Source organism: Phalaenopsis equestris, unplaced genomic scaffold (assembly GCF_001263595.1).
Source record: "Phalaenopsis equestris unplaced genomic scaffold, ASM126359v1 Scaffold000421, whole genome shotgun sequence".
Classification (NCBI taxonomy): Eukaryota; Viridiplantae; Streptophyta; class Magnoliopsida; order Asparagales; family Orchidaceae; genus Phalaenopsis; species Phalaenopsis equestris.
In genome coordinates, this window is record NW_018164862.1 from 1014998 (window position 1) to 1037119 (window position 22122).

The 22122-nt window shown below is 35.3% G+C and overlaps 1 protein-coding gene and 1 pseudogene across 1 annotated transcript in view; both read left to right on the forward strand.

Moving 5' to 3' along the window:
- The window catches only part of LOC110027269 (3-oxo-Delta(4,5)-steroid 5-beta-reductase-like), a 1656-nt gene extending 521 nt beyond the window's left edge, over positions 1–1135 (forward strand). Inside the window, exon 2 of the mRNA XM_020728620.1 lies at positions 56–1135. Within this exon, the coding sequence (XP_020584279.1) occupies positions 56–1023 (968 nt within the window). The 3' untranslated portion in view covers positions 1024–1135. The remainder of the gene's footprint in view (positions 1–55) is intronic.
- Positions 1–11621, forward strand: part of LOC110027267 — a 17781-nt pseudogene extending 6160 nt beyond the window's left edge.
- Positions 11622–22122: the final 10501 nt, after the last annotated feature.

The following is a 22122-nucleotide window of genomic DNA, read 5'->3' on the forward strand; positions in this document are numbered from 1 at the left end:
TGGAGGGGCTCCGCCGCCCCCCGCCGCCCTCGGGTTGCGTGGCTTCCTTCCCCCTCCGACGGCCTTAACGTCGAGAACATCTTGTGCGACATATCCGACCCCGCCGATGCCCTAGCCAAACTGTCCCCGCTCACCGACGTCACCCATATCTTCTACGGTGCTTGGGCAAATCGCGAATCCGAGATCGAGAACATCGCCGCTAACACCGCTATGCTCCGCAATGTCCTCGATGCCGTTCTCCCCTCCGCCCCCAGTCTCCAACACGTTTGCCTCCAGACAGGTCGCAAGCACTACCTCGGCAGCTTCGAATCCTTAGGTAAGGTCAAGCCGCATGATCCCCCATTTCACGAGGATCTTCCTCGTCTCCCTGCCCCCAATTTCTACTACGCACAAGAGGATGTCCTATTCGACTCCCTTCGCAGCCGCGACGGCGCAGTCACTTTTTCTGTTCATCGTCCCTCCGTCATCTTCGGGTTTTCACCCACCAGTCTCATGAACATCGTTGGTTCGCTTTGCTTCTACGCTGCCATCTGCAAGCGAGAGGGCAAGCTGCTGCGGTGGCCCGGGAGTCGGATCGCTTGGGAAGGGTTCAGCGATGCTTCCGACGCCGATCTGATTGCTGAGCAGCAGATCTGGGCGGCTGTGGATCCGTTTGCGAAGAATGAAGCGTTTAACTGCAGCAACGGGGACGTGTTCAAGTGGAAGCATTTGTGGACCATATTGGCAGAGCAGTTCGAATTGGAGGCTGTGGGGTATAATGGAGAGGAGGAAAGGTTTAATTTGGAGGAGGCGATGAAGGGGAAGGAAGAGCTCTGGGACAAGATCGTTCAAGAGAATCAGCTTGCTCCAACGAGGCTGGAGGTGGTGGGTAACTGGTGGTTCGCTGACATTATGCTGAATGCGGAAGAGCACCTGGATACCATGAACAAGAGCAAGGAACACGGTTTTTTGGGGTTTCGCAATACTCGCAATTCTTTCGTTTCGTGGATTGATAAAATGAAGCATTGCAAAATTGTTCCGTAACGTTGCCCACCTTCTTCGTCTTTGCATTTCAGTATATTCGTTGTATAAGATGAAGCATGTATGATTTCTGAACTGTTGTGTTTGGAACTGTTGGGGTTTTCGAGAGGGTTAATATTCAGAGTCTCTCTGCTATGATTTTGTTGTTGTGGTTGGCTAAGCTTCAAGAAGGTAACTCTTATGCTTGTTATCATTTCAGTAGCCCATCAAACTTCATCAAATTTTTCTTAACCAATGTTAATAGAGGTGTAAAGTTTTGTGCTTAACTGCTCATTACGTTTTTTTTGTCTTTTCGTTTTTTTATTTAGGGTGCGTAAGTTCAATTTTGGTTGATTGGATATTTCCTATTCTTAGGAGCGTTCTTCTTGCAAACCTAAAACCAATTGTGTCAAGTTTACGTCAACTTCGTTCGCAAGGAGCAGTCGGCACATTGAACATATCATGTTGAACTTTCAAGAGACATTAGTTCATTGGTTCTAGGATCGCTTAGGATTAGAGTCACCTTTGTTGTGATGAGCTTGTGTTCGCAAGGAGCAGTCGGCACATTGAATATATCATGTTGAACTTTCAAGAGACATGAGTTCATTGGTTCTAGGATCACTTAGGATTAGAGTCACCTTTGTTGTGATGAGCTTGCCAACAAGATCAAGTTGTCCCAATAATAAAACAACTCAAAATAATTAAAGAAACCTGCTTACCTACTCGCCATAGAGGCTGACTAGATATATTCATCCAAGACTTTCAATGTTACAACTTTCTAGGACTCGGCCAAAGAGAATGAAGTTGGCTAATGGCTTCACATGGATCAATCTTATATTGAAAATATTGAATTCATATTTAATGCAGTTAAGAGCCACAACTAACCTATCCTTAATTCATGTAAATCTTTCATTAAATTGTATTCTATGATTTATATTTTCTTTTCCTTGAATGTAATACTTCTGATGATATTATGCTTCTACCCCTATATATATATTGGAGGTTGAGGGGAAGCCCAAATCACAATTTTTTATCTTGAACTCTCTACTTTCTTAAAATAAAATCATAGAATATCTCTTCATATTCTTCTTATGTCTCTTTTTCATCTTCTCATCTCTGGATCAATCTTGCTATTAAGATCTAGCTATCATCTATGGATAAATTTTAGATTCAATATCTTCTATGATAACAGAGTATAAATGATGCTAATGTTCAGAAATTAAGTTTTGCAACTGCAAAATCGAGAATAATTATACATAGATGCAGTTGTTGAGTCGTAGTACCAATAATTTGTCAACAACAGGCAACTCACCCAAATAAAATAATTAACTCACGTGGATGGCCTAAGGGCCCTTCAACAAACCCTTAAAAGCTCCCATCACCTCTATATTTTTAATAATGGATCCATAGATTCCCCTTTCTGCCAACAATTATGAAGTCTTTGCAAAATTTTTTTAGCCTGTGTGACCGATGAAAGTTATTAATTAGAAGGCAATGATGAAATTTTTATTGCTTGAAGGGTTGAGAAATACATGTTTATTTTTTAGTACGCCTATTCCAGGAAATATGTTGAGGCACATTTTCATGACGAAATTCAAAATACTCCACCTAAATTTTTACAAAGGGAAGATAAATCCAACTGATCACATTGACTACTTTGAGTTGGTCATCTCATTGAAGATCGAGTATACATTAAGAGCAAGATATACTTCATCACCAAAGAGTCACTTCGTCAGTGCAACTTTTTGGGAGTCTTTTTATTATGAAGTTTAGAAGTTTTTTAGGGCTAGATTTGTTAGGAAAGTATAATACTTTAAATTATTGTCAAATGTTGTCATGTTCTAAAAATCAAGCGAAAGGTGGACAATGTATCACTTGACCAACTTAAACTCTACTTACCCTGACGACAACTTTCCTCTTCTTTGAATCAATGTGTTGGCCAACTTGGCAATCAACTTGCTAGTCATGAGTTTCATGAATGCCTTCACGAGATATCATTTAATTAAAATGTACTCGTTCACTTGCAAGAAGATGGCTTTCATTGCTATTGTTGGGTTATCTTAGGATAACATGATTCCTTTTAGCCTAGAAAATGTAGGGGCAATTTGCTAAAGGATAATGGACTGCATGTTCGAAGACTAGAAGGGGAGAAAAGTTAAAATAGACATGGACAATTTGCTTGAAAAGAGCAAAACTTCGAAGAAGAACATTTTTGAATTTAAAGAAACTTTCTTTACCTTGAAAATATTACAATACGCTCCTTATCTCTCTAAACTCACCTTTGTCTTCTTGTTTAAAAAGTTTGTGGTATTTCTTCACCCCTGAAGGACACAAAGTTATGACAATTTTGAAATTGATGCCTGTAAAAAGAATGTCAAGCAGATATAACGACTAACGAGGGTAATAGTTGGGTTAACTCGTTTTATGTTAAAGTCAGCCAACAAGTGCTCACACTTATTTAAGACATTGAGGAGCATGAAGAATTTGTAGTAGAATGAGGAATGCCACAAGTCCTTCATGTAAGTAATGATGCTCTAGTCTTCGCTTCCATTGCTTTAAATTTCGTACGCACGATATGATTTATTCTTCTATTTCAACTCCAGTCTTCGCTTCCATTGCTTTAAATTCCATAGGTACGATATGGTTTATTTTTCTATCTCAGAGCTAGAAAATAGGCTGTAAGCTCATTCTTTAAAAAAATTGATATAAGGAAAAAATGGATATTCTTTCATTGATCTTTTTTTGAGGATAGTTCTTATAAATGTCATTCTTTCGGGAAAACTTTTGAGGTGTTTAGCTGAGTTAGTTAGTTTTGAATCTCTCTTTCATGTCAAGGGTTGGTATCAAGGGCGAGATACTATTCGACTTTTTAGCAAGTTTCACCCTGCTTGAAGCCAACAAAAGTCGCTATTGAGGGTAAATTACTTTTGACTCTTTATAATGATGGAATTTTGTGGGACTGCAATGCACTTTTGGAGTTTGTATACAGCATCTCATCATCTTCTCAAACTTTGAACTCATAGTTTGCAAAAAAATGACTAATGTGAGGCACAAGATGAAAAATTAGACACCTATTTAAATTCTTAGAAATTAAAACTAATTTGTTGATTTGTTGTAAAAAAGTGAAAATGATAGAATGTTGTCTGTACAGTTAGGTTGGCTTTGCGTTGAAACGGTAACAGGTATGGAGGCTAAAGCCAAAATCGTTTTAAGATGGGTGAAACCTTTCATTAAATACTTAAATACTTGGTTATTTTTGGCTAATTTCGAGAAAGAATGCCAAAGAATTTTTCAAAATATGCATTCAATCTCAGAACTTGTCCTAATGCAACTCCAACCATTCTATAGGCTACAACTAATCTATAGTCCATGGTTGCATTGTATGGGAATGGACTTACTCCACCCTACTTCGAGTGAGTGGACAAAAATATTTCATCTTGATGATGTTTGACTATTTCATGAAATGTATTGAGGTCAAAACCTTGGCGAAGACTACTATCGAAGTTATTCGCAACTTTATCTTGACTACTATCATTTGTCAGTAAAAACTATCAATAGAAATTGTTATTGGCAGCGGGCCACCACATTTGGACATAAAAATCAAATTTTTTTGTCGAAACCAAGGCATTCATCTCAAACATATCGTATCGAACCATCGAAAAATGAATGGCCATGTACAAGCAACAAATAAGCAAAACCTTAATTTACTTGGAAAGAAGGTTGAGAGAGCTAGAGGCAAACGGGGCCAAGGCTTTTCTCTCAATACTTTGGGATATAAGCACATCATCTTTTGGTCTATTTGCCAAATGCCATTTGCACTCACTTGTGAACAAAAATCATGTTTTTAGTGGAATGTAACATGCATTGATACAAAGTGATGGCAATGTTAACTTCTGAAGAAAATTTACTCAATAAGTGGAGTAAAAAGAATCAAGCTGGGCTGCTAACCTCTCTTAAACTAATGAGGAACTAACGATCCAAGCCACAACAAGAAAAAAATAAGTCAAGAGCAGAGTCTCCAACCACCATGATTCTAATGTTCATGAGAAAGCATTCCATGTTGGGAACCCCGTTCTGACAAAAGTCAATACAACCGCTTGATGGTTTGCAGTCGCAAACTTGACTTGAATTATAAAAGGACGTACATCATTAAAGGCTAAGTCTGCTTGAAATCATAATGATTAGTGATTACAAACCTGCATTATAAATGAAGTACCTAAAACTCATAGTAGATATGACCTCAAATTTCTGCACCCTTTAGAATTAGGAGAGTGCGTTATTGACTATTTTATTGTACTCAATTTTTTTCAACAAATTATTGAAATACAAATTTACTTTGTGTTTGTTTATTTTACTTCACAAAAAAATAATGTTTTATTTTGTAATGCATCTCAAGTGTACTTGACAAACCTAAATCATACTATTTAAGTTCTCAGAGAACTGATTCTCATCAACTATTTCAATAAATTTGATAGTCAAAATGATTCGGGGAACTTGTTTTCTAGCCAATGAAGTTGCTCATCATCAGGAATTTGGGTAACTTGTCTCTCACTTTAATTCACCAATTTTGCACTCAGTGAACTCACTGGGCTAACTTCACATCATGCTCTCTTTTGAAAATCCACCAATAAGTCTACTTGTCATGAATATTAAAATCTCATCTCCAGTCTCAATTAAAGAATTTGTTGCTTGCTCATATTCAATAACTCGGACAAGCCGGCCCTTCACTATATTTACCCCACCCACTGTAGTGTGACTAGTTTAGCGACATCATCCTCTATGAACCCTAGTCAAATGGTTCCCTAATGTAATAACCTGTTTGCTTGGTCCACTAGGCACTAATTTCATTAATTTCACTAGGCACTAATTTCATTAATTTCATTGACCTGATTGGCTATTAACCCTAATGTAATAACATGTTTGCTTGGCCCATTAGGCACTAATTTCATTGATTTCATTGACCTGATTGGCTATTAATTTATGATGTTATTCATTCTCTCCTTTTACATCTTCTTATTCTTGGCCTCCGCCTTCTTTTTTCTCTTCATCATTTAGGTGACTATAGCGCTTCCAAAGGAGGCTTTACCTGAAAGATAGTAAGAGGTGCTTCTCAAACATCTAAGGAAAATGAATTAAAGAGGCACAGCTAAAAGAGAGAAAACATTGAAAATAAAGTCCCTTATACCATATTCATGCAAGCTTGCGATATTAACACAAATAAATCAAATCAACTCAAAATCAATGATATGACCAGTAACTAGAATGATATTAAATTCTTCAAAAATTTTTCAAGTGTGTAGAGAATTAGAGAACTGAATGCATACTTAAAATTGCTTAAGCTATGTTAAGATGGCTAGCTAGGTGTCAACACATTGAATCCGTTAAACTAAACTCACCAAGAGACGATATTTCATTGAGTATAATATCAATCATACTAGGAGTCTTCATCATTGTGTTAAATTTGCCAATGAGATCAAGCCATCCCAAAACTAAAGCAGTCGAAAATAATCGAAGCAACTTCCTTACTCTTCCCCATAGGCCGACTATGCAGATACATCCAGATCTATTTGCATAGCAACTCGATGGGAGTCGGTTAACGAAGGTAAGTCAAAAATGAACGTTGTGGATCAATCTGATATTTAATATTCGGAATGCCTTAAAATAAATATTTAATACAGTTAAGAACCACTACTAACATATCATCATTTTTTTTGGAAACTTTGATTAAATAACATTATTTAATTTTTGAACTTTTCTTTATTTTATTCCCTACAAGGTTATGCCTCGATTCCCACTTATAAATAAGTGGTTAGAACCCAAGCCCAAGACATAGCTTATTACTTTAAGCTCTCTATTGTTGACAATAAGAAATCATAGAGCTTCCTTATTTTTTTCTCCCCTTATCTTTCTGGTTCCCTTCTTCATTTCTCAGCTATTCTTATTAGTATGGTTCATGTGTTGTTATCTATGAACAAATTTGAATTGAACACTTCTAATACTTGCCATCATTTAATTTCTAATCATAAACGAATGAAGATCAAATACTTTATAGTTCTTGGAGGTCAACAATATATTTCAAAAGCGTGCCGGCTATGGCCTCGCAGTTAATAAATTTGGTTTGGATTTATTGTGTGTGATGAAGCAATCCATATGGAATAGCATTTAACTATTTGTTATCATTTGTTGCAACCATCTATCCTTTTTTTAGTTCCAGTTGTCGCTTATCGATGCACATGCCATTTCTTTTAATCCCAACTAATATCCAGTCCATCAATTTCATGCTTTTGGTTTTAAACATCTTGGTAAGGAGTTGAAAGCGAATGAGTAAAAGATTCTTGTTGTTTGGGTGAGTTTTTCTAGTGTACTAGCTAAGTGAGCTCTCATAATGATGGGTGATTGAGTCCCCATTATCTCATATAATTGTTTGCTTCTTAACATAATATCTCTATCCTTATCAAACTTGGAGTTTCTTTTGGGGTGCTTTTTATACAAATCATAAATCTTGGTTGATTATGTGCAAATCACATTCATTGATGTCATTTTTTTGCTTACTTTTTTGTTTACTAGTTCATTTCAATGTAAAGCATATCTATGATTATAGTTCCTATCAGAATATGATATATTTCTGTTATTTCGAATATCTTGTTAATATTTGATCATTACTTTAAAGTTTCAACTTAACCTATTTATTTAAGGTTTTGAGCATTTTGAGTTCAAATTAATATCCCAAGTTGCTGAGTTTAAGAAGAATTAAATTGAATATATGTTTCTATATGTTTCCTCCAATTGGCTAAATTTTGATAATGATTTGCCCGCTATTCTTGCTTTAATCTCTCATTGCTTTTTATTTCACGTTATTAATATTTTTTATTTCTTTGATCTCATTTTTTTTTCTCTTCCAACTTATTATTATTATTATTATTATTATTATTATTATTATTATTATTATTATTATTATTATTATTATTATTATTATTATTATTATTATTATTATTATTATTATTATTATTATTATTATTATTATTATTATTATTATTATTTTATATTTATTTATTAGAATTAATTGAAACTATGGCACTCAATGGGACACAATAAAGAAAAATGATTCATGTAGCGGCCCTATTTAGTGGCATAAAGACTTCGCTGTTATTGTGACTTGTTTATTATGACTTGTTTTTGTATGCTTGCAATTTTTGTTGATTGTTGATTTTCTTTTTTTATTCTTATTTTTTCGTTTTTTTTCCTTCCCCTCTAAGTCCCTAGGTCTCTTAATTCTCGTGATTGTAACAACTTACTTTTAGTTATATTTAATGTTTTGTTTCAAGGGTGACTAATTTTTGCTAAACTTGCGGGTTTGCAATGTATGAATTGTAGCTTTTGAGTGTTTGATTGTGCTTCTCATTGTAGATTGCAATATTGCATTAGAAAAACTTAAATTTAAGCTCGAATTAGCACCAAAGCTACTGGTTGCACCATTGTATCATTTAAAAGTAGGACATATTAATTGAGTTGGTAAAAAATAATACATAACAGAACTTTAGCAAATTCAGTAAGTCACGGTTCTAAACAAACATAATGTAACTATTGTTACAATCCTACATTCAAAATTTTCTGCTGGAATGGATAATTTGGAATGCTCGTTTGACTTTTACCAATTATTATACATTGACAATTTTGAATATGCTAAATCAAAATTAGTGGACCTTTTTCAATTATGTTAGACAAGTGTTTTTGAATATGGAGGTCATCTATTAAAATATTTAAGGAATATAAATGAGGTGAGTACGGTGTATATGAAAAGTAAGGCTTAAAAAATCAAACTAGATAGTCTGGTTTAACAGTGAATCGGTTATGTTGTCAATCCAGGTAGCCTTAAAAATGTTTTCGCATCAAACAAGTGAAAATTGATGTGAACTATCAGTTCAAACAGTAAAGTAGTCTCAATATTACTGAATCGATTGGTCTTTTAATTCTCAATTCAATGATTATTGTTTTTCCATAAAAATTATATCTAAAAACTATAACAAGTTAAATTTATAATTATAAAAATTTTAAATCTAATTAACATGAGCTTAAACAACCTAATCTATATCTTGCCCACCAACGAGTGAGCTACAAGCTCAACTTGCAAAGCCTTTTTCCCTATATAAACAGTGTAATACTAACTCTTATTTATGACGCAGACTAAAAACCTGAGAGTTTCTGTTGAAATTTGTGTTAAGATGTGGAAATGAAGAATTGGGCAATGAGATTTCAACTTTATAAATATTAAATGGGCTACAAGATGTAAAAATTTATAATAATATTTTAATCTTTAAAATATCTGTACATTTTAAATTTTTATTATTTTTATTATAAACTTTATTTTTGTCACAAAATATATTATTACTATAAGCTATATTTATATTTTGACATGCATATCATAATTTTTATGACCTTTATATCAAAATTTTAATTTATAATTATTGAAGATATTACGTGTGTACAAGTTTTGTTTATTTTTTGTCATATATTTATTAAATGTTTATATTATTATGTCATTTAAATTATATTAAAATAAATTTAATATTTATTGTATCATCTGGTCAATTCCCAATGATGCGAGAGCGTCATTCAGAGATCCCACTTTCATGGAATTCCACGGTCTGCAAATTTCATGGGACCGCGAGAAGCCCACGATCTCAGGACTTGGACTAGGGTGTCCAATTTAGCATATTTATCTTTTTTTTATTTCATTCATATATCTCTATTTCCAATTAGGTTATTTTCTATGAGGGAACTAATTATATCTTATTTCCTGTTTTTTGAGACTTTTGATTTCGTTTGTGTTTTAGATATTGTCTCTGATTTCTATTCTATGGAATTTTATATACTTTTACTTTTGCATGTGGTGTGCTCGTAGCTTATGCATGAACATGTGGCGAACTTCCTTGACCTCCACACTACGTCGTTTTGTGGGTGACTTTGTTGTTTTCTGCTAGAACAACCGACGACTGACGCCGAATCTGCTGTCCAACAATATATTTCACCTCATATCCCTTCCACATATCATTGACCTCGCATACTTTCATTCCCTTGCTATTTCATAACCACATCCCACTAAATCTCCTTTATAAACACTTCTTGAAGCCCTAGAACGGTTTCAGTTCAACGCCCATTATACCATTAAATTTGGAGCCTCTTCTTCCTATTCAATGGCCAGTTCGATGTTCACAACTTTAATAACTACTATGACTAGGTCTATCCTTTTGATTCCTATCTTGACCCAAGTTCTGGAGCATGTAAGTTTGTATGTGACTAGGTCTATCACTTAAAACTTGATCTTTCTATACTATTCTATGTCTGGTTTGTAACATCTAGAGAGCATAATGACGGACTCTATGGCAATAACATTTATAGCTCCTCAATTATTCTAATTGAAATTTCATTTGAAATTCAATAACTAGCGCCAAAGTGATTTTGGAAGCTGTCTCGACAATTTTAACCTGTTCCCATCAGCTTAGTTATGTTTTATGTCTCATGTTGATTTTCTGCTCTGTTGCATCGGCCGGTCGGTTGTTGGTTTTCTTCTTTGTCTTATTGCTTTGATTTCTCACATCTGGACTGCTTTCTCTGATGGCTGCTTCCCTTTTTTAGCGTTTTTAGTTTTCTGCTTATTTTGTGGAACAGCATTTGGTCCTTTCATTTCGTCATGGGATTAATGTGAGGATTATATATTTATTTGTTGTTTTGCTTTTTAAACTTTTGTGGCTTTCATCAGGAAGACTTTGTTTCTACTATTATTTACACGCTATTTCGTGCATCACTGCTTTTGCTTGTTATTGGAGTCAGGGGATTTATAAGAGCCATCCATTTCCATGCAATAAATATGGAAGTTTTACATGCATACCACTCAACTCTTATGTATTTACATATTTAACAGTTAAACTTCAATTTTTATGTCCATGCCACCTTACCTATGCATGAAAAATGTATTTCACTTTCTAGAAGTTAAAATGGTGATATTCTTTATGTGACTTGATAAGAAAGATTTGGAATGTAAAAGGAAAAGTTTAGGTGTTAGATATGTAAATACATAGGAATTGGGTGGCATGCTTGTAAATGCCCCCTATATACATGGACTTGTATGAAAGAAATGCAGACGGATAAAAGAGAACTTTAAAGAAAATCCGATTTTTTTGCTGTCATGTCATAGTGATCCATAACCTGATGTCTGTCTAATGTCTTAGTTTTTCAGAGATACTTATGAAAGGGATCGTTCTTTTATTTTTATATGCTTATTATGCTTTTTGTTTCAGATTTTGGCACTTTCATTTAATGAAAGACTTGTAATATTTTCCGTCTTTTTTTCAGACTTCATATAACAAGAAATTCATGGGACTTGTTGAGAAGGTAAAAGCATATTGGCGTGAGAGACCGCTTAGGATCCCTTCAAATCTCAGGGTAATAAATCCTTAAGATGCAAGTAATATATCTATGGTTGAGTGGTTGATGCTTACTTCCTAATATTTATATTTTGATGCTCATCATTCTAAAAAAAAATAAAAAAGAAAAAAAAGAAAAATAATATTACATTAAGTTTGGCTTTTGAACATGGAGATTACCTACTAATAGCTTGAAAGATATAACAACATCTTGAGATTGAATCTCAATTACATTAAATTTATTTTTAGACACTAAACTTTACCGATACAAAATAGTAAATAAATAGATAAAATTTTGTGGAAGTATCATCTTGTCTTTAACTCTTTGAATGCCGTAGCAAGCTGATTTGTAGTTGAGTATTTTACTTTTAGGTAGTATTTATTTTTGGTAGTGACAAATGACAACTTAAATGCTTTGAATTTATTAGTCATGTGCTTTTTTCTCTCGCTAGTGAGCATTTTAACCAACTCAGGATTTTTTCACTTTATGTCCAACCACTGGTGCTGCGTGTTTGAGCACAATCATGTGCATTAAATAGTTTTTAATTCTTTTTTTCAACCAATGTGTTGTATGTTTGAACACAATCATGCACATTTTTGTTGATATGTTGCCACGGCTTTAAAAACATTCAACCAGAATGCCAGATATTGCCAAAATAGTTTCATGACTGACATTCAGCAGCTTTAGATTTTTGGAATTCTGGTTTTTATTGCTTTTGTTTCTTACTTTGGGAGTAGGGACAATCAAGATACTAATGTAGTGGTTTCAAAAGAGAGCATTTAAGAGTAGACTTCTATCTGGATTTTTATGTTTGCTGTGTGCATTATTTTCTTTTTGTTACCTTGAATGCCATCTGCCCAAGCATTTGCTTTGTCGCACCCCTTTTTAAAGCAGAATTCATCAATAAATCATGCTATGATTAAATTTATGTACCTCCTCATCAGGATAGTTGAAACTGAAATCATATTTTGAGAAATGAAGTTTTTATTTTTATGGGTGGAAGAAAAGGGGGCAAAATTGGTCCTTGATTCACATCCTTCTGCTTGTTTTCCTCTCCAAATCAATTTTTCTTTCATGTAAAACATGAATCAAATCTGGAAAAGTTCTCTACTGTCTTATCTCTTTCTTCCAGGCGCACAACAGCTAAAACCCATCAGTTTCCTCTCCTTTGGAAACTTGGGCTCTGATGCCTTGTTTTCTTAAGCTCCTAGAGGTTCCACACTTCACTTCATTGGACTCCTACATTATTGGGTTCCATGGTTCCCAATTCTTAGCATTTTAGCATCCCTGTGCTTATTAGGACGACGGACTTTGTCTCCCTTCTCTTATACTCTCCAACTCCCTTGTCGAAGTCACTAAAGTTGTCGACGAATCTTCATGGTCAAGTCTCTTATGAGAGAGGTCATATTCTTTCTTTCTGACCACATTTCTGCTATCTCAGCTTAGGGCCCGTTTGGGGCAGCTTATAGGGAGCGGCGACGTTTTGAAAACGTCGCCTTCCCGTTTGTATGTCGCTTTCGATGTAAATTAGTCCTGCCGCGATATTTTATTATCGCAGTTTTCTTCATCTTTTCACAAGCAGGACTCCCCCCGCGTCCCGCGTATGAATTCTGCGATTAGGGAAAAGTTCCTGTGCTGCCCCTTCGCATATTTCGCTCGCCCTCGCCTTAAGAGAATTGCAGATCTCCTCTGCTTCGCAGATCTTCTGTGCTCCTTCACCTATGCTTCGCCTCGCTCCCTCTACCCTCACCCTTCCGAGAATCGCTCTGCTCCTTTTCAGAGAATCGATTTCCTCTACTCGCCCAGGAGATCAGACCCTTCCAAGGAGAATCACACATCACTTGCATCACCTGGCAGATCCTCTTCGGCTCGCCGATCCTCCTCTCCTTCGCTTCGACTGAGATCGGCGTAAGGTATACCGATATCCGTTTCCTTCCTTCTCGCGAGTCCTACCATTTCGATTTTACTTTCTGATTTTTCAAGTATGCTTTCCCCTGCTCCTTTTGACGTGACATATAAAATGAATGAATGATTTTTGGGTATATTCTAGCTGTAATTATTTTAATATTTTTTTATTGTAGTTGTACTTATATTTATCTTTATTTTATTTGTTTGTTCTGATACTCACAAGTGAGGACTCTATGTTATCTTTATTGAACTGATCTACAATGTTTTTGGAGTTCTGTTTTGTTTATTTATGTTCTGTTTTATTTATTTATTTTTGTTTATTTATGTTCTCATACAGTTCTCTTGTCATCAGCTTAACCAAAGAGATGCAGAATTGTCATTTATCCAGCAACAACTGTCAGTAAGCTGTTCTGAATAAGCTGCCCCATACAGTAAACCAGATTATTCTGATAATCTACAGATTATCAGATTATCATAATAATCTGCTTATCAGCAGATTATAAATAATCAACAGCTGCCCCAAACAGACACTTAGTGTCATTGACCTTTAGTGTCATTGACCTTTTTTTTATTAATCTTCTTCATAGGTTATATGATGTTGATTATAAGATGACATCAAGACCATATGTGCACGGAATAAAGCGATATGATTTATTTTTATAAATTCCAAATTTATTGAGGCACATTTACATTATGGAAAGAAGTGTTGGATCAAGTTTGTTAACTCAGGCCCAAACACAATATGACACTATTCTCTCAAGCCTCAAACAATTAGAGTCATGAATTTTTCATTAGATTTTCATTTTTTTAATGTATAATAATCTTAAATAGCTTGTGGCATTAGGATAGTATACCAGTCAAATTAGGGGAAGATTCAATGATTATCATATTAGGTGACTTGAACCTTTTGACCTTATATTGAATGGTCTCCCTAATTACATATAATCAGATCAAATTATGATGGATTTGGTAGATTGCTAGTAGATCTAAAATTACATACATGGAACGTAATTTTACTAGTAGTAGATCAATTGGTATAGTTGTAATAATGAGTGATCAAATCATTAAAAGGAGTGAATGTTTTAGATATTTCGGGTCTACTGTTCAAAGTGATGGTGATGTAGATGGCGATGTTATTAGGATGATTCAAGTTGAAGTGGAGGAATGCATAGTGCCTATTGTGTGATAGAAAAAATATCGCTTAGACTTGAAAAGGAAAATTTTATAAGATTGTTAAACTTGAAAGGAAAATTTTATAAGATTGAGGTGAAACCTGCAATGCTTTATGGTGCATAATGTTGGCCTATAAAAGAGAAGGGTAAAACTAAGTTAAATGTTGTTGAGATGAGAATGTTTAGGTGGATGAGTAGCTTGACTCTTATAAACAACATGCTAAACAAATATATCCATGAAAGGGTTGGTTTGGCTCCAATGGCAGACAATATTATATACTCTTAGAGACAAAATTGTTTATGGCGAACAGTTTTGAAGCTTTCTCGATGGAGCCATTACATGTCCTCCATCTCAAAATTCAGATCACAAGAGCCTAATCCAAGTTACATACTGTAGAAACTAATAAAACAAAACTTAACAACTACAATTCTATCAATCATCTCAATTTCAATTATTTCATACGTTATCCACCTATAAAACACCTCAACCATCTGGACAATACGAGGAACAATGTTACAATCCACCAATAGATCAAGAGTCATATAAATAAAAAAGAAACTCCACAATCTCACCATGGGCTCCAACATAATGGCATAAAACGTTCTCATAGTCAAAACTCTGGTAGACAACATAGTTATGCAGGATTCAAATTGAATGATGGAGACATTATCCCTGTATATCTTGAATGACCTCCCACTACCATGCAATCCCTTCAAAACAGTAATCAATAGTCAATAGAACCCAATAAACACTGATAATTTTTACTTGCTACTATATAGTGAGGATGGTAACTTTGCCATCAGAAAATGCATAAGCTACACATAACACTAAACATCATCAAAAACAGAAACTCCTGTAACCAAAATCATCAAGCCAATCACACACAAAATCTAAAATCAAATAATTTCAAAACCTACAACAAAAACAAAGCCACCATCACCTATTAAATATGCTTCAAACTAGGACAAGCAACAACATAGTACTGACATCGAACTGACCTCCAATATAAACTAGTTATCAAACAACACTAAAAACACATTGCATTAACATCCCGCGCAACGCCGACCATCTGGTTCTGGACTAAAATAGCTTAATGAAAACAAATGACACCACCTCATTCATACCTTATATGTTAATACCTCCCATCTACACACCAAACCACCCAACCTACACAACTACCACCTCTACCCACTATGAACATAACACAATCTCCTCAACAACTTCCCACCCTTACCCATCCAACCTTAACCCATTCCAACCAATACCCACCATATGCAAACACGACTACAAACTGAGCACCTCAAACCCAAAAACATATTCAACCTCATCCATCAAACATCATAACCAGAGCTAACCACTTTTCAACAAGCTATAAAATGTGTCCACTTGCAGTGTTAGAGGCTTTCTTGCCCTATAACAATAGGGCACATGGACATATGTGCCTCCACCAAACAACCTTAACATGCTTGGAAGCAAATAGAAATTTTAAATTAAATTAGAAGAAACCATAGCTCGCTACAATATTCGCCTAGTAGCACAAGAATACAAACAATAGTAGGGATTTAATTACCAGGAAACATTTAGCCCAGTGACCAGGTTTCCCACCATATGAATTCTTTCTTGCCATTGCCACAGCTAACAACTGGCCCGTTGAACAAATCAACATCTCAAGTGTATTCTTTAATTACAACTTAGAAGACATAATATACCACCAAGTTTTATAGACAAACAACACTCATTATGCATGCAAACACGACAAGGCTCTCTGTGTGTTAAAACTAATATCAAGATAGCAGTTCTCAACCTTTTGCTCACATTTCAGTAAAGAAGATTAGTCTTTTCTCATATACCACCACACTACAACACTTATTTACCATTAATGTATGTTGATGACACACTCATGACATGCAACTCGCCCACCCTTATAACACAACTCATACACAACCTCAACCACAACTTTAGTCTCAAACAATTAGGCCTCATCGAACAATTAACCCCTAAAGTTCAGAGTAAACAATCTTAATTTCATCACTGATCATAATCAATATAACCATATGCTATAAGTGATACATAGTGTGATAACCATAAACTATGTTTGGTCTATAGCATAAAATATTGAGATATAGATGGCATCATATTTTTCAATTTAAATAAAATGGTTCTAAATTCTAATGGACAAATATAAAAGGTATATTACGAAAATAAATAAAATTATATGAATATGTACAAGTTTATAGCTAATTAACTTGACCAACTATGCTTAAATTTAACAATTGGTCAACATTAATTATTGTAGGAAAAAAAAATGTTTACACAAGTATATGAAAATGAACATATCTGTCAATTCCTATATATTTACATATTTATCTCCTAAATTTTAATTTTTACATACATGCAATCTTACTACTGCATGAAAATGTGTTTTTCACTTTTGTAAATTTAAAATGGTGATATTTTATGCAATACAAAAGATTTGGGTAGAATAAATGTAAACAACTAATATTTATTTATTAGATATGTAAATATAAAGGAATTGGGTGCTATGTACGCAAATGCCTGTTTTATTTAAGAGATGATGATGCCAACTCTTAATTATGGCTGTCAAAACAGCTTGTTTTGTAGCTTTTGTCCAATTTGTTCGCTAAGCAAGCGAGTCAAATACGAATAAATTTTTTTATCTTGAGATATAAACGAGCCAAACACGAACAAAGTTTTGTTCATTCGTGTTCGACTTGTTTTATATATATATATATTAAATATTATTTTTAAATATTTTAATTGACTACAATACTACAAAGATTTATATTCAATTAAAATTAATAATTAAAAATAGAATAAAAATATATTCATTTTTTAAAAAATATTTTTTTAAAAAATATTTTAATATAAATAATAATATTTAAATCTCATCATACTCTTATGATCTACTCCTAACATCCTAAGATTGCATGATTAGGGTTGTTAAAGTAGGTCATTATTCGTGAATAGTTTGTGCTCGACTAGGTAAGCAAGGGAGTCAAACACAAAAAATTTTTTTGAGCTCGATATATAAACGAGCCGAACACGAACTATGATATTTTTTAATGAGCCAAGTCTGTACTCACTTACGCTTGGCTCATTTACTCCCCCTAACAACTGCTGAGCCAAGTCTGTACTCGCTTACGCTTGGCTCATTTACTCCCCCTAACAACTGCATGCATGATTAGGGTTATCAAAATAGTTTTTTGTTCACGCACAGCTCGTGTTCAGCTTGGCTCGTTAAGCAACCTAGTCAAACACGAACAAATTTTTTGTGTTCGAAATATAAACGAGTCGAACACGAACCGTGGTATTTTTTAACTAGCCAAACACGAGCTGATCTCAAACTTGCTTGTGTTCAACTCGTTTACCCCCCTAATCTTAATACTAAAAACTAAACTTAAAATCCCTTTAGCATATGGAAAATATTGCAACCATTCGGCGAGCAGTTAGTTTTTAGCTTGCAAAGGCAAATGGAGTTGCATGAGGATGAATTAGAATATGGTTATGCTAGCTAGAGCTACTCAATTTGTTTCTTTCGAGTAAACAATTTGCATGCAATTGTCTTCAGGTTAGCAAAGGCAGGAATTAGCTCCATTTCCAAGCATATTTTTACATTTAGAATGGGCTAAAATGCAATATCCCACATATCATATTATGCACTATTATATACTAGGGACAAATAGCAAGGCCAAACCTGTAGAGCCATTTATCTAAAACTTATATTATTTATTTATTTTTTAATTCCCCACCTACAAGCTTAAGTTCAAGCTTTCATTTATATAAATTTATGTTCATTTTTGGAAATGTTTTTGCTTATAGATTTTTCTTACTATTTAAATGGTATAATCATTTAATTCTATTTTTGATTTAAAGCTATTAGGGTTTTAAAGTTGGATCATAAAGTTTAGATGACAACAATTAGATCTATTTTTATCTTTGAACGGAAGTCGTCTAGTTGTCTAGTCGAGCGTGGATCGAGCTTGACGTGTGTTAAGCTTGCATTCAATTTATCTAGCTCAATTTCAAATCAATATATGCATTCAATTGGTCTAGCACAACTTTGAATCAATATCTATTCGCGCACACGCCCCCCTACCTGTTTGCATACTTAGGCCCCGTTTGGGGTAATTTATCTAGTGTTGTGCATTTTGAAAATGCATCGAAGATCATTTGGGCTAACTGTATTTTGGCAGCTTATTCTAAAATCTGCATTTTCAAACCGCTGAAATTAGCATTTTCACACCGTTCTTGACTAGATGCGATGACAGCTTCTAACTACCTCTGACTTTTTTCAAAAAATAAAATAAATAAATAAATAATAGTCACTATATCTTTTTGAACAACAGACTCAGATTAAATCTAACTCAAGTTGGCCAAACCATAATCAGTCAAAGGGTTTGTCATTTAAACAAAAAATACTGAATAACACTTTAAAAGGACATAAACAACTCCGATATTTTACAAATTATTAATTTGAAATAATTGGTTCAGCCAGGCTTAGTAGTTTCTTCTTTGGCATTTGTTGCGAGTAAGATCGGCATGTACAAGTCATTATTTAACGTTTATCTATAGGTTTTTTTTTTGGCAATTTCAAGCTCCATTATGGTCATAAGAGGCTAAATAAATGCTCCCAATTTATAATATTGTAATTTATAATTATGATATATCCTGGAATAAAAACCCCAACCTGTGGAAAATTTAATTGTTTTATAAAAAAAAGTAATCATTAATGATCATATATATAAGGGTTCATTTGATTCCGCGGTAGGAGAGGCCGCGAATCGCGGTCGTTTAGTTCGGCAGGAGGAGAGCAGTGGGACGCCGTTTTGGCGAAATGTGGGCTGATGATTGAACCGCGCATGAAGCATTTGAGCGAGCATTATTACGCGCAGATACCCCTCTCTGTTCGACGCCATGCTCTAATTCCCTTCCTAGTTGTTTGAGAGCAGTGGGACGCTGTTTTGGCGAAATGTGGGCCGATGATTAAACCCCGCATGAAGCATTTGAGCGAGCATTATTACGTGCAGATACCCCTCTCCGTTCGACGCCATGCTCTAATTCCCTTCCTAGTTGTTCGACGCACGAAATCTGCGCACTTCTATATTGTTCGACGAAGCCACCTTCCATCTTCGATTGAACCACTCCCCCCCTCGCTCTTTTACTGTTTGATGCTTGAAACCCTTGTCCCTTTATTGTTCGACGCCTTCCCCTCTGTTCGACACTCCTCCGTTGTTTGAAGCCTTCCCCAAAGTTCGACGCCTGAAACCCTCGCACGTCCCTCATCCCTCCCGTATTTCGTCCCAAACCGCCAGGTATCCTCTCCTCTCCCCTCCCCAATCTCGTGATCCACTCTTTTTTCTAGTTGTCTCTGTTGTGTTGGTCGTGCAGGGATGATGTGTGGCGGCTACAGTCGTGGATTTGGTGGTGTGTGGTGGGCGGTGCTTGTGGTGGCTACAGCCGTGGATTTGGTGGTGTTTGTGGTTAATAGAATTGTGCTAGTCGTGCGGGGGCTGGTTCTTTTGTTGGTTGTCACTACTGTGGTATGCTGGTGATTTTGGGTGTGTTGAATGTGATGTGTTGTGGGTGGTTCTTCTGTTGGTTGTGGAATTGATATTGGTGGTTTTTGGGGTTTTGGCGGTTGTGTTGATCGTGACTATAGTATGGGTAGTTCTTGTGTTGGTTGTGACCGTTGTGGTGTGCTGGTGGTTTCTATGGTGTTTGTTGTTGTTTGGTGTGTGGTTGTGCTGTGCATAAATTGTTGGATTTTCATTTATACTTATTTTTCATCTTATTATCATAGCAATACAATGACTAAGGCTAAAGAGGCTAGTACACCCACACCGTGGGATAAAGAAACCAAAACAATATTTTGTGACCTTTGTCTGAAGGAAATAGATCTTGGAAATAGACCACGACCTTCTTCAACAAAGAGGTTGACAAAATATTATCAAAATATTCAAGGAAAGTACAGACAGAGAGTACGACAAGTTGCAACTAAAGAACAAGTGAGATCGACTCAAGAAAGATTAGTAAGTTTAGAAGGAATTGAAACGAGGATTAACGGATTTAGGGCGGGATCCAGTGAAACAAACTTTAATGCTTCCGAGCAATGGGGGAAACGACTTGTTCCTTAATGTGCTCAATTTAATTTTTTTCTTTTTAAACTGAAATAGATGTTATGACTTTGTAGGTGGTGCATGTTGTCAAGAAATTTAAACTCAGCGGCCTCGAACCTGACTTTGAGAAGAAGGTGGATCGAATGCTCGGAGGGGTTGTGGCACCTGACAAATATGCATGTGCTCCTAATGAAACAGATTTTGGTGGCAGGCTAGAGAATTTAGCTGTCGAACAATCAGGTCATTTCAGCGATGTCCCTAGCGCGGAATCCCAAAAAATTGAGTCCACTGGTCTTACTAAGCGTCCTCGAGTTGAGCATAAAAAGAAAGGCGATGTTGCTTACCTTGTAACAAAATATCACTTCTTGTGTATTTTTGTAGTGTTGAACCCTGCCCAACAGAAGTTACTTCTGTGGATATGGTTCTGGAATTTCTGAATTCAAGTGATGAGCTTTCTGAGTTGCATTTGTTTGCGATATAATTGCTTGACGATCCGACTCGTAGGAATTTTTTCGTGAAGATGCCCGAGGACAAAAGGCTTCCGTACCTACGATATTATTACAATTGCATGACGATTTGAGACACTTTTTTAAGTACTACTGCTTGGGACATTTATATTGGTGTGTTTTATTAATTATGCTTTGGATATTTCATGTGCTTGGGAGAATGTTCCCTCATTGCCACTAGTTTGATGCTTATGTTATTTGTGCTTCATAAATGTTCATTATATTATTCGTGTAGCTTGAGGCATGGTTGTAGCTAATTTATTAATGCTTTTGTGTCAGCTAGCATGATATACATTTACATGGATTCAACTAGAGAAAGACACAGAAGGAGAGTTGCAGGCGTATGCTTGATCTATAAATATTACAACAAGTACATTCATTGCTCTCCATGTCTGACATTCTCATACATTAGGGACAAATTGGTTGGGGAGCTGCTTGTCGGTCACCCAACGAGATTCAGCAACATGTTTGGCATTAGATTTCATGGAATTCATGGGTCATTGAGGACAACTTCACAAGAGACCTTGGCGATAACCCTGTACATATTATCCCAGAACGAGTCAATGTGAGAAGCAATGAAAAGATTTCAACACTCATCTGAAACGATTTATAGATATTTCTCAGTGGGTTTGAATGCACTTGCAAGTCTTCTATGTCTTTTTTATGCTGGAGGCTATGGAAATCCTTGCTTCCTACTGATGACATTTTGAAGTTGAAAGGGCTTAAGGGACCCTCTTGCTGTCAGCTGTGCAGTAAAGCTGAAGAAAGATGTTCATGTCGTTCATTACGAACTTATTTCCGTAGGATTGCATTGGAGCAATTGATAGAACTCATGTTGATGCACAGGTTCCAATGAATATATCACATTCATCGGAAGTTGAGGGTCTCCCACGCAGAATGACATGGTTGTTTGTGAATTCAATATGTGTTTTACTTTTGGATGTGCAGGAACCAGGTTAAATATGAAAATAACA